Raw genomic sequence first — 12022 nt, forward strand, 5'->3', positions numbered from 1 at the left:
TTTATTTTGCATGTGCTGATAATATTTCAAGGTGGGGTAGCTTTAGCACAATAGTTTTTGTTTAAGCTATTTATGATTTATGATATTAATGTTTAAAAATTGAACATTTTGCTAAATTGCTGATAACTGTAATTTATTTAAGCCACAGTTAAAAAGGGAAAGATTTGTACTTAACGTTATGTAAGTAGTATAAGCGCTCACTGGCATAATAAGTAAGTATTTATTGGTCCTCGACTTCTTTCTGTAATAAGAATTTTAAATGTTTTATAAAATCATTTTTGCACTTTCCCCGCTTCACATTTTAACAAAATTATTTCTCACCTGCACAGGATAAAGGAAAACATCATTGGAATCTTTACCCATACCGTTACGGGCTACACACTTATAAGCACCCATATCCTCCCATTTAATATTCGTTATTAATAAATCACCCGATGGTAGCAATTTGATGCGATGACTTTGTTCTATGCGATTTCCTTCGTCATTTAACCACGTAACTTCCGCCTTGGGGCGAGCATGCACCTTACAAGGTAATACGACATTTGATCCAACCAAATCCAGATGCATACGTTCACTATAAACAATGCGAGGTCTAAACGGTCCGCGAAAAGGTTTCTCGCGTATTTGTACTAAGTCCTTAAAATCTGTTTGCGGATAAACAATAGTTGAGGCATAAACGGTTTTCGATCCAGTACGTCCAACACAGGTATAGGTGCGAGGTTCACTCAGCATATGATCGATAACATGTACCGATCGCACTTTAACTATAGCACTTGAGCTCGATTCGGATATAACATTCGATTCGATGCTGTCAATCTAGAAAATATATTTATATATGTAGAAATATATGTACACTATATAAAACTATATTTTGAAGAGATTTATTCAAAAAGTAAACTAATACGTTATCATGAAAATCGATCCCATTGTAGAGTGCAGTCGAATAAATGCACTATGTTAACTTTTTAAGCAATGTCAAGCATTCATTTTATTTTATTTAAGGTTAATTTTAAAGCAAATTTCAAGCATTTTTCTCAATTTTCTTTTTTTGATTTTTTTTTTTTTTTGATTTTTTTTTTTTTTACTAACTCACCTCTGACAAAGGTAAATGACCGACAACCCATTGTACTGTGGGTATTTGAGAGCCCATAATTTCACAAACAATTTCCACTGGGGAACCGATAGTTTGCATAATTTTTCCTGGAGGTGTTTTTATAAATCTTATCCAATCTTGGCCCAGGCGGCTACGGGTATGAAGCATGGCTTGCGAAGATGGCTTGTCATCCACCATTTCAATGGAATTATCCAAATCGTCTATGGCTCGAGCATGGGAGCCACGACTACTGGCAAACACCAGTAGGCCTAATAATAGATAAGTCAAGTTCATCTTCTAAAAGAAATAAAAATAAAAAAAAAAAATTTATACATATAAATATAAATATATACAAATAAAAAGAAAAATGATTTACTTTTAAAATAAATTCAACTAAATCGATTTAATTTTTCAAATCGCTAGGTTCTTATTATCAGTAGAAAGCAAAAAAATAAATAAATAAATAAATAAATAAAATAAAATGTACACACCCACAGACTAAATGATAATATAAAATGACTTATCGTTCTAAGCGTTTCAGCATTTCAAATATGATCAAGTGTAGTACAGAATATATGTACATGTATATACCTAAGGAAATGATAAGTTTTATAATAAGTTTTCTAACCGCTTTTATACAAAATTAACGTTTAAGAAATTTTTCTTAGCAAAAATATGACTCCTTAGCATTATACGTTCCATAGCAACAAACCGATATTATACACAATAATTTCCAATAATGTTTAAATGCCTTCATATTAGTTTCCGTCTTAGAAATATTCAGTCAAAAGCCAAAAGAAAAAAAGGGGAAAAAATAAATTAGTTTCCAACAAGATCGGCATTTACATTGATTACCTTAAGAAGAATAAAATCAAAAGGAAACCGCCTTTTCCACACACATATAAACCATAGTACGATAATCTTCACCGACCCTGTTTTTTTTTTTTTTTTTTTTTCACTATTAACTATATTGTTTTCATTCATGAAACTTGTGTGTGAAATCAGATAATAAGAGAAGGCTGACTGCACGGAAACGGAATACGAATCTTGAATACCCAATATTCCGAATTACCTCTTTCTTTTTTTTTTTTTTTTTTCTTAAGTCAGAAATGCCTTGCCTCGATTTTTTATGAAATTTTGAATCTACATCTCAACCTAAGCCCCATTTTGACACGAGATGAAACTATGGGAGACATATCACAGTTTTCTATATAAACTTTTCAAATGTGTTTCAAGCAGATGCCAAGCAAAAAAAAAAGGGGCGGGGACGGTAATGCAAACATTATTATGTAGATAATAAATTTCAAGATTATTTATTTTGAGTAAGCATTTCTGCGTGTATCTGTCCATTACGAACGCAATAACAAAACTAATATATCATTATATTTCAGCAATGGATATAAAAAATCTATAAAACGATAAAACGATAAAAATTCGCTCGAAACGTATGGTAAATGTTTGTTTCCTTGACAAAGACAAAAGTCTAAACTGAGCGAAAATTCAAATAATGAAATATAAAATCACATACAAACTTACATATATATATATATATATACATATATATATATATATATACACAGACATGTATTTAGTGTATGCATACATATATATGTAGATATATATATTAAAATATATACAAACAGAAGCACATGTTTAGTCACACTTAGTCAACTATAAAGCTTAACAAAAAAAAAAAAGAAACAAAAAAAAAAAACTTTTGCTTGCCGCTGGGGTTCAATATACACAAGACTCTTACCATACACGAGCGATTCATATGTACGTATGTATGCGATTATAGACATTGTCACACTGCAGTTAAATGAAATTTATGCACAAACATAAGCATTTTTTAGGAAACAGATCGCAACAGATATTTAGGAAATGTTTTCTAATTATTGCATCAGATATTTCGCTTTAATAAAATTTAAAAAAAAAAAAAAAAGCGAAAAACGTTTTTACATAATTTGAAATATATATATATATATATATATATATATATAAATAAATAAAAATACTTAATTACACTTTTTAATCACTGATTTATAATTAAAATTTCCTAGACGTTATGCGTAAAACAGGGGTTTTTTTTTTTCTTTCTTTCTTTATTTATTTATTTAATTATCAGTACAATGTTTAAAAGTCGGTCAAACACTGCTGTCATTATACAATAATTAATTACGTTTTAATGTTAAATAAAAAAAATAAAAAATTTTTAATTTGAATTAATAACAAAAAAAAAAAAAAAAAGAAGAAAAATGTAAAAAAAAATAAAATAAAAATATAAAAGTCAATAAAAATTCGACGACCATAATTTGCCTTTAAATCATTCAAATGCTTCGTTGCCTACGGTAGAATAAACTCTGTCTTAAGTTCATTGCTTCGGTACAGGTGTAATTAAAGAATAAATATGAGTTGAAATATGTTCCTTTTTTTTTTAATTAGCGCTACACATATAAAGACATATGCAACTCTGCCTCTTCTTTCCCCAAATACGAACGGCAGCGGCAGCGGCAGCGGCAGCGACAGCTTGAATAATTTAACAGACCTTCCTACCCTAAACATTATATGCACATATGCATTATTATTATTATTATTATTATCATTAAATCGAATTTAAAAAAAGTTTCATAGAATTGAAGAAAAAAATGAAAAAAAAGGTTAAAAGATTCGTTTTTAAGATGCAACTTCATCGATATAGGAGACAGATAATCTCTTAAGTAATCTATCTTTTAGGTTCTGTACTTCTTTTCAATTATTGGTAGTAAGAGAATTTAAGCTTTGGAAGCAAGCAAGTTCAAGGAGCTGAAAATAAATTCACCACTACCTAATAATTGTCGTAAGAAACAAACAAAAAAAAAAGTCTTTCCATATCGGTCAAATAGCTCTTGGGAAATTATTGATATAATATAAACTGACTTGCAAAGCGAAAATCAACCTCCTTGACTCGGAATCCAATGACGAGCAGTTGAATCGTTGGAAACTTGGACACTTCCAGTTTGGTATTGGACATCTAAAGATTCTTCCTATACAGTGCCCGCGATTCGGATTAAATCTAAGCGAATCATAAATGATATTAATGAAGGGTTTAACAAATATTGCGAAGAATTGCTTCAAACATTTCATTTAAAGAATTGTAAGAGAAAACTAGCAAGAAACCCTTGAAAATTACTCAAAGATGTTCGATTCCTTCACAATCGAAAAGTATTTATAAGCAAAGTACGATCATATATATCATCGGAATTTTTTTTATTTGGACTTTTACAATATGCTTAAGAGTGCTATGTTAAGAGTGATATGAAATCTTATGGGAACCAATTCCTTACATATGTGTACAGCACTTATGCTTAGCGTGCTTACACGATTGATACTGCGGCACTTTTACTATACTTTTGTCCTTAAATGATTTCATTTCGGAACTTTTAAGCAAAGTTTTTTTTTTCTATTTTTTCTAAAAGCATTTTTAGAATACTAAGCGAAGCACTCTTATAAAATATCCTTAAAAATGATTTCTTCACTTTGCAAGGTGGACACTCGACAATCGAGAGAAAGGTAAAATGGAAAAAAAAATCCTTCATAGAGATGACTTGTTATTATAATTCAAATATCGTTTATAAAAAACAAAAAAAAAAAAACAAAAAAGAATATCTATTTTTTAGCTTGAATTACACGCTAGTATGAAAACCTAATCTTAATGAAACTTTAATGACATGTGACATTTGAAAAAGTTTTTAACAACAACTCAGCAATGACGATACTGACGGTAAATACTATGCCGGTGAAAAACTTTTTCCTTCACTTTTTTTCGCCAATTGAAAAATGTTGGACATATTGATCTCTTGCCACTCCCCTTTCCGACTAATTAAAAAAAAAAAAAACACAATATTCTTAGTAAAATTCTCAATCGCGATCCAATCTCATCTCATTCGGAGTTGTTGGTGTTGATGGTGGCGTTGTTGTGTCTTCTCCAGGCTCGGGCTCTATATATGCGATCATCGAAATTTCAATGGAGAGTGCGGTAAACTCTCGCAATGAAAGATCCTTTTTATCAATAATCTATGGATTGTGGCGTCGATATCAATCTAATCTAGTAATCATTGAAAATTTGCCTTCAATTACTTATTTAATAACATACACAAGACTTATTAGCGAAACATTACATAAGATATTGAGTAGGCGAACATGTGCCCGACCGCCCGAATTTAACATATTTAATGTTATGCATGTGGATATGTAGAAAGTATTCTTTTTAATCGTTAATTCATTTCATTTGAATATTTATTCACATTTACTTACTTGTATTTTCTTTTTTCTACGTCTTCTTCTTAGGTTATGAATGATTGCGAAAATTTCTCTGCCAAAAAAATTGAAAATATAATCAGACTGCGTTGATCTATTAACACAACACAGGCTGAATAAGTGCAAAACTGCTTCTCTGCTTCTTTGCTTCTTTTCTTTTCTTTTTTTTTTTTTGCTTTCTTGCTTTTTCTTTCTTCTATCAAACAAAAAATGTAAAACTCTTTCGCTTTTCTTAAGACTTAACGACCGTTTAAAAAAAATTCTAGATAATGATCGTAGAGTTTTTTTCGTTTCTTCCTTTTTTTTTTTGCTTTTGTTTTTGCTTTTTTTCTCTATTTTTTATTCGCTCTGAATGCTCTGTTCGTCTCTTGATTAATGAAAGTTCGATGGTGTTATGTTATGAAAGAGTTCAGTAGTTCAAGGTTGTGTTGTATCCTTGTTAAAGCGTTTTGATTGAATTTCAATAGTAGATAGCTTAGCACTGACATAGGTCCTCGAAAGATGTCCGTTTTGGAAAAGTTTTTTTTCACTGAAGGCGGAATTTTGCTGCTTTTACCGTTGACCGGTGTACAAGGAAAACTTCAATATTTCTTAACACTTTTTCTAATTTTCTCCCGTAGAGAAAAAAAAAAAACGAATTTTCTACAAAGTTCAAATTTTTTTCCAAGTTCGGTGTGTATTTCTTTCTTTCAATTTTTTTATTTTTTTTTTAATTTTTTTTTTTTTTTTTTTTGCTTTTTTTTTTTATTTATATTACTTTTTTTTATAATTTTTTTTTTTTTTTTTTAATTTTTATTATATATAATTATTATTGTATGAACGTTTTCTTTAATAATTATTTTAAAGAGTTTTTATTATATATATATTATAATTATTTTTGTTTTAGTTTAATATTTTTATGCGAAATTAATTAAAACATTGTCTCTAAAGGCGGTTGAAATTTAATGAAATTATTTTTTTTAAGCACACGTTGACACAAAACTCGCTGTTTTAACCAGTAATTAGACATTACAGGTGTGTTGTGGCACCTTCTACTCCGCTTTATATATTTAGATCTACGTATACATATATATATATATATATATTTATATATACATATATATATATATATATTTATTTAATTTTATAGTCAGTATCGAAGTTCTAGTCTTATATATACAATTATTGTTGTATGGTATTGTTGTACTTCTTTAATGAACTTTTTCTCTCTAATTGCTTTTGATGCGGTTGTCGTAATATAAAGCATGCGAAGGCAAAAATTATAATCGATAGCTGTGACAAGTAGGCAAGTGGTACACTTGTGCGTAATAAAAAAAGACTTAGAACTTTTCAAAGTTGTGTTTAACAGTTCGAAACTGAAACTGAACTGATCACTTCTACACTCGGCTTGTCAGTTTATATATACAAGTACTTGCCGTGACCAACGAGCTAGCTACCCAGTTGTTTCATAAAAATATACTCTCATATGAGTTTTGGTTTTGATTTGGATTTTTCTACACTCTCGTATTTATTTTACTTTTTCCGTTTTTTTTTTTTTTTTTTTGCTTTTTTTTTTTTTCTTGATATACGAGCGCACTGCACTGGATGGTTATTTTGTCTCTTTTTTTCTATTGCATGAGATTTTCTTCGGCATTCTCTCTGCCTGTATATGTGCATTCAATATTCCCAATTTACTCTGCACAGCTTGTGAATGCGATGATGATAAGTATTCATTGAATAGTTTCTTTCAGTCATTTCAAGTATATATGTGTGATGAGTAGACATAATTTCAGAAAACAGAGACACACATCCCTTCCGTTAAGGCAGCCAAACCCAATCTATTTACATTGTGAAGCCGTTTGCTTCGATATAAGAAATCATAAAATGTATGAGTTCATTACCGACCATCGAAATACAGTTATGTCATAAATTTGATTTATCATTCCGATAACGATTTTTAGAAACACTTATCTCATAAGGGATCCCATAACGTATATAGATATAAGTTTGTAATTAGCGAAATATATATTTACTATGTCTCTCTTTCTGCTTACCTCCCTACCTTAAATTGCGATATAAACTTGAAATTGAATCTATATATGCTTAAATGTTGACCATGATCTGCCCGAAGATGGATCTAGAATAATCAAAAACATTTTACTGTGCAGTCAATCGGAGAAAAATTCTGCACAAAACGTTATTAAGTCCTTGGGTAGATGCAAAGGACGCAAACTAACCGTAAACTGACTGACTTTTGTGCTTATGTTGCCGTAACTGAAAAACAATTTGAATCTAAAATATTTATAACCCTTCACCGCTTGTTGCTTGATACGTATGCAACACATAGTAGGAGTTGAGATAGGCCCATCTTTAATATGCCGATCGATTCGGAATCATTTTCTGAATAGCTTTCTGAACGAATTCCTGAATCCATTTAAGCGTCCGTCTCGCCGTTTTGTTTCCTTGAGTTCATTCTATAAGGCATAATTTTTGAGATTTTTTGGATGAAATTTGATACACTGATGTGCTCAGACACAAAGATGAAAGCCATTAAAAATTGATCGGATCGAATAGCTTTCTCGATCACTTGCCATACATCGACTTATTTTGAAAAGCCAGTACATGAGTAATTGTAGGTTGGTGTAGAGTATTCAACCGTGGATCGTGACATATCACTTTGTTTACTTTTTTTAATACGAAATATGTATTTTACATATTAACTGTGCCGACCTTTTTAGCGATGACGAAAAACTTGACAATATTTTGTAAAATACATTATTATGCCAAATACACATTCATAATGATAAAATTTGATCAAGAGATCAGGAGAAGGATCATAACTTAATTAAAAGAAAAGCAACTATTCCCAATTTATATGTTAGATGATACTACCCGTTCGCCTCTGTTTGTGCGAAGAACAATTCCCACATGTAAGTATGTTGCGTAACATAAATAATGATGAAAAAGAAAAATTGCCCAAATATATATATATATATATATATATATATATATATACATATATATATATGCATATATATATATATCTACAATATCAATGTAATATCGCTTGCTCTTCCCATGGTGCTATCAAAATTGCATTCTTGCGAAAGATCGAGGGAGATGAGAGTATTGCGCTCTTCACAGGAAAATGATTCTATCTTCTATTCTTCGTTCGCCATCTAACGAGGCATTTTCGCAAGTTTCGTCGAATGCAAGTTATATCCATGCTGGCACTATTCTTCAGTTCGGTGGACAGTCTTTCATTTGAACTAAAATCTGTGAGAACGTTATGGTTCCATGAAACAAAATTTGTCAACGACTGCCTTAAGGTAAACATAAGGTTTGAAATGTTTGTTTATGGTTATTTTCCATAAAAAAAAAAAAAACTTTTTTTTAAAAAATGATGCAATATTACAAATAAATGTTAACAGAAAACTAAAGATTAATAGAATTGATATGATGTTAATTAGATGAATAAGGATTATGAAGAAGAAGGAAAATTTTCTAAAATTAAAATTATAATTTAGTTCAAATGAAAGTACCTAATTTCTTTCTTTTTTTTTTTTTTTTTTTTTTTTTTGCGTACACACATATATAACCGATAATTAGTTCACTTCAATAAGATGATTGGTGAGAATTTGTCATATAAGCTGAAAAATTCTTTTATTCTGTATATTTACACTATGAGCGAATCGCATGTTGTTTTTTAAGCTACAACGCAGGGTTTATTAAATCTCATCGGATAGATAACATCGGAAATCCCATGAAATATATTTATACGTATACATATACATGTATATATATATATATGTGCTTTGACTTAAGCATATCTGCCTGATGGAAGCAATGTTCAATCATCTGGTTGTCGTCCAGAATTGGATCGACCGATTGTCACGCTCGATATTAGCAAAAAAACAAAAACCGGCAATTTCTCTTTTTCTTTAAAGAATAAATTCTTTCTTAATAAAATTCCGCTATCAAAAATTGAAAATAAATTATCTCGGATCAGAGATTTGCTGATGATAAGATGTGTTTATGTGCGTGGGTAAGATCGTTACCTTCAAAAATTACGCATACCATGTCCTCCTCAATTCTCTTAAACGGATGTGTATATACGATTTGATTGAGACATATTTCATAAGATATTTTTAATGCTTCCTTTTAGTTAGACATTCACGAGAATTTACTAAAGGTACTTTTATTTTTTTTTTTTTTTTTTTTTTACTAAAAACATAATGACGCGTTCTTTAAGATCATTTAAAGACATTTATCGTGACATGTCAAGCCATTTATTTAAGGCAAAAAATCGTTTGCTACTCTTTGCAATAATTCTCAGATTTACCTGACTGCAAGTCAGTGAATAATTAATACCTATTCGTTTAATTTTCAATAATTGTTTAATAAAAATAAAAAAATAAAAATTTAATTTGTTTTTTTCCTTTTCAAAAGCAAATAAATATACTTTTCTCTCGCCTTTCATTTTTCTAAAGTATGAAGAAACGAAGTTTAAATTAAATAAGACGGAACATAAAAAATGCACATCCATTAATTTATTTTTCGCATACGTGCTTGCGCCCAATGTCGATGCCAAGCGCAGGCCGCGATGCACGAAACTGTGCGATGTTATAATTAAATAATACAATGTTGCAAATTATAAATGAGTTATCTGTGATATCAACGGTTGGTTATCAACGTTTTAAACAACTGTTCAAAAATGAGCAATGAGCGCCCATCGCAACAATGTTAACGACGTGGTCGTGGTCGGTCGATCAGAGAACGCATACACACACCAAAACACACAAACAGACTCACACACAATAAAATACTCTTCAAACTTATAATGCATACAAGTACGCATTGGAGAGTATCGGAGTCCGTCGTCTTTGAACTTTTTCCAGAAGAACAACTTTGTTCTCAATTTTTCTCTTGCCGCACTCATCACGTTAATCGGTCCATCAATGGGCTCTTATACTATTATTGGAAAAAAATTATTATTTCGCTCTCTTTCTAAATTGTTATCTTCAGATTTTCAAAACTTTTAGTCAAGAGTTTACAATTTTTCTTCAATATTATCGCGGATTTGATCTTAAAAATGATATGCAATCAATGCAAGATACGATATATACGAGACAATATACGATCGGTATATATAGTGAATGAGTAAGTCTTCATTCACTATTTTGCAAGTGATGAGTGTGAACGGATTCACCGATTTTTGTATGGCTTTGTTGATCCGTTGAATCGGCTTTTCAGAAAATTTTATTCACATCAAACATGAAACTTTAATGCTGAAGATACTACAGCCTAAGTTTTCCAAAATCGCGCTATACATGCGCCGTCGTCACACCTTAAAAAGAATCAGCGAGTGTCTTGGCTTAGAAATTGGGTTAGAGTGAATTTTGAGTATTTAGCAGATAAAAATCGTATATGACTAACTACAGATCGAGAGTTATTAATTTAAAAGCAAATAAAAACATTGTAGTTGATCACGTCTCGTCATTAAGTACTCTACATCACTCTACGGTCATTTACATAACGACTGTTCAAAATAAGGTTTTCATAGGCGTTCGTCCGTCCTTAAAATAAAACACGTCAATGTTGAAAACTTCATCAAAATTCTAAAAAATTTGCGACTTGTAGGTTGAAACCAAGAAAACGAGGTGGATAGACGGACAGACGGACAGACAAGCTTAAATTGATTTAGAAAATGATTTTGAATCTATCAGTTTAGTAAAAGTTGGGTGTCTCTCAACCCTCTCTGAGTGGTGCATACATCCGCACAAAGTTAATATACCTTTGTAGCCTTCTCTTGAAATCTTCATTTGTTTTCGAAAATTTATTTCAGTTACTTAGATCCTTTTGTTAACATGTGCTGCATTAAATGTTAAAGCGTAACGTTAGATATTGAAGCAGACTAGAGTAGACGTGTAGTAAAACCTGAGATTATCCAACCTATAAAAATGTCATAAGTGAGCTGAACAAACAGGATCACATGATATATTCTTAGAATTATTTTCGTCTATGTTTTAATTGCCTTTCACAAAAGATCTCCAAAAGCAATATCGCGTTGACGACTTTAGAACCCAAAAGGGTTTGTGGTCAATTAAAGGTAAGAATGAATTTTGCGAGTATATCCGGATTCTGATAGCTTGGAATCAAGGTAAACGCTGCCCTTCACAAGACAGTGTTTTGTCACAATTGCGATCATCGCCTTCCGAGGCAGAGCACCTGACAATTTCCCAGCCAGTTGGCAATCGTACTCCTTTTCTATTAAACCAAAATTCTGATAATGCTTAAATTTATCCTTATTAAGAACAATACGTGAAACATAAAAAACAACTCGTTGCCATTGCAAACATGCATGCGCTCTCTCTCTCTCTCTCTCTCTCTCCTGATATATTGAGAATAACACTAACCTTTATATCGAAGGCTCGATATGACAAAAATCACAGAAACATATACGTTTTTTGAAATCCGCCAAATGTTTCGCATAAAATACATATAAAAAAAGTCAAGTATGCCTGCGTGAATACACGCAAGCAGACTAAAGATAACAATGTAAACGAAAATCTACACTATATGATTATACACATGTAGGTAACAGAAAACTCATATACGTATAATATAATATATATACACACTCTTGCATATAAC

The 12022-nt window shown here is 30.8% G+C and overlaps 2 protein-coding genes across 3 annotated transcripts in view; both read right to left on the bottom strand.

The window, feature by feature from the left end:
- Nucleotides 1–6: 6 nt before the first annotated feature.
- Nucleotides 7–12022, bottom strand: part of LOC119632029 (neural/ectodermal development factor IMP-L2) — a 36648-nt gene continuing 24632 nt past the window's right edge. The window contains exons 1-4 of one of the 2 annotated variants that reach the window (XM_038024701.1): nt 5387–5706; nt 1094–1390; nt 322–816; nt 7–241 (exon numbers count right to left, since the gene is read on the bottom strand). In XM_038024701.1, the coding sequence (XP_037880629.1) occupies nt 221–241; nt 322–816; nt 1094–1387 (810 nt within the window). In that variant the 5' untranslated portion in view covers nt 1388–1390; nt 5387–5706 and the 3' untranslated portion in view covers nt 7–220. Of the gene's footprint in view, nt 242–321; nt 817–1093; nt 1391–5386; nt 5707–12022 lie in introns of those variants that run through there. The other variant, XM_038024700.1, reaches the window with a different exon arrangement.
- On the bottom strand, nt 5688–6050 carry LOC119632030. The gene has a single exon (XM_038024702.1). It carries the CDS (start codon nt 5875–5877, stop codon nt 5782–5784), a length of 96 nt encoding a protein of 31 aa, XP_037880630.1. The 5' UTR covers nt 5878–6050; the 3' UTR covers nt 5688–5781.

This window comes from Glossina fuscipes, unplaced genomic scaffold (assembly GCF_014805625.2).
Source record: "Glossina fuscipes isolate IAEA_lab_2018 unplaced genomic scaffold, Yale_Gfus_2 1, whole genome shotgun sequence".
In the NCBI taxonomy this organism is placed as follows: Eukaryota; Metazoa; Arthropoda; class Insecta; order Diptera; family Glossinidae; genus Glossina; species Glossina fuscipes.

What these genes read in the sequence shown, in the direction of transcription:
- LOC119632030 (XM_038024702.1), bottom strand. Translation starts at nt 5,877, where the DNA reads ATGTCAGTGCTAAGCTATCTACTATTGAAATTCAATCAAAACGCTTTA.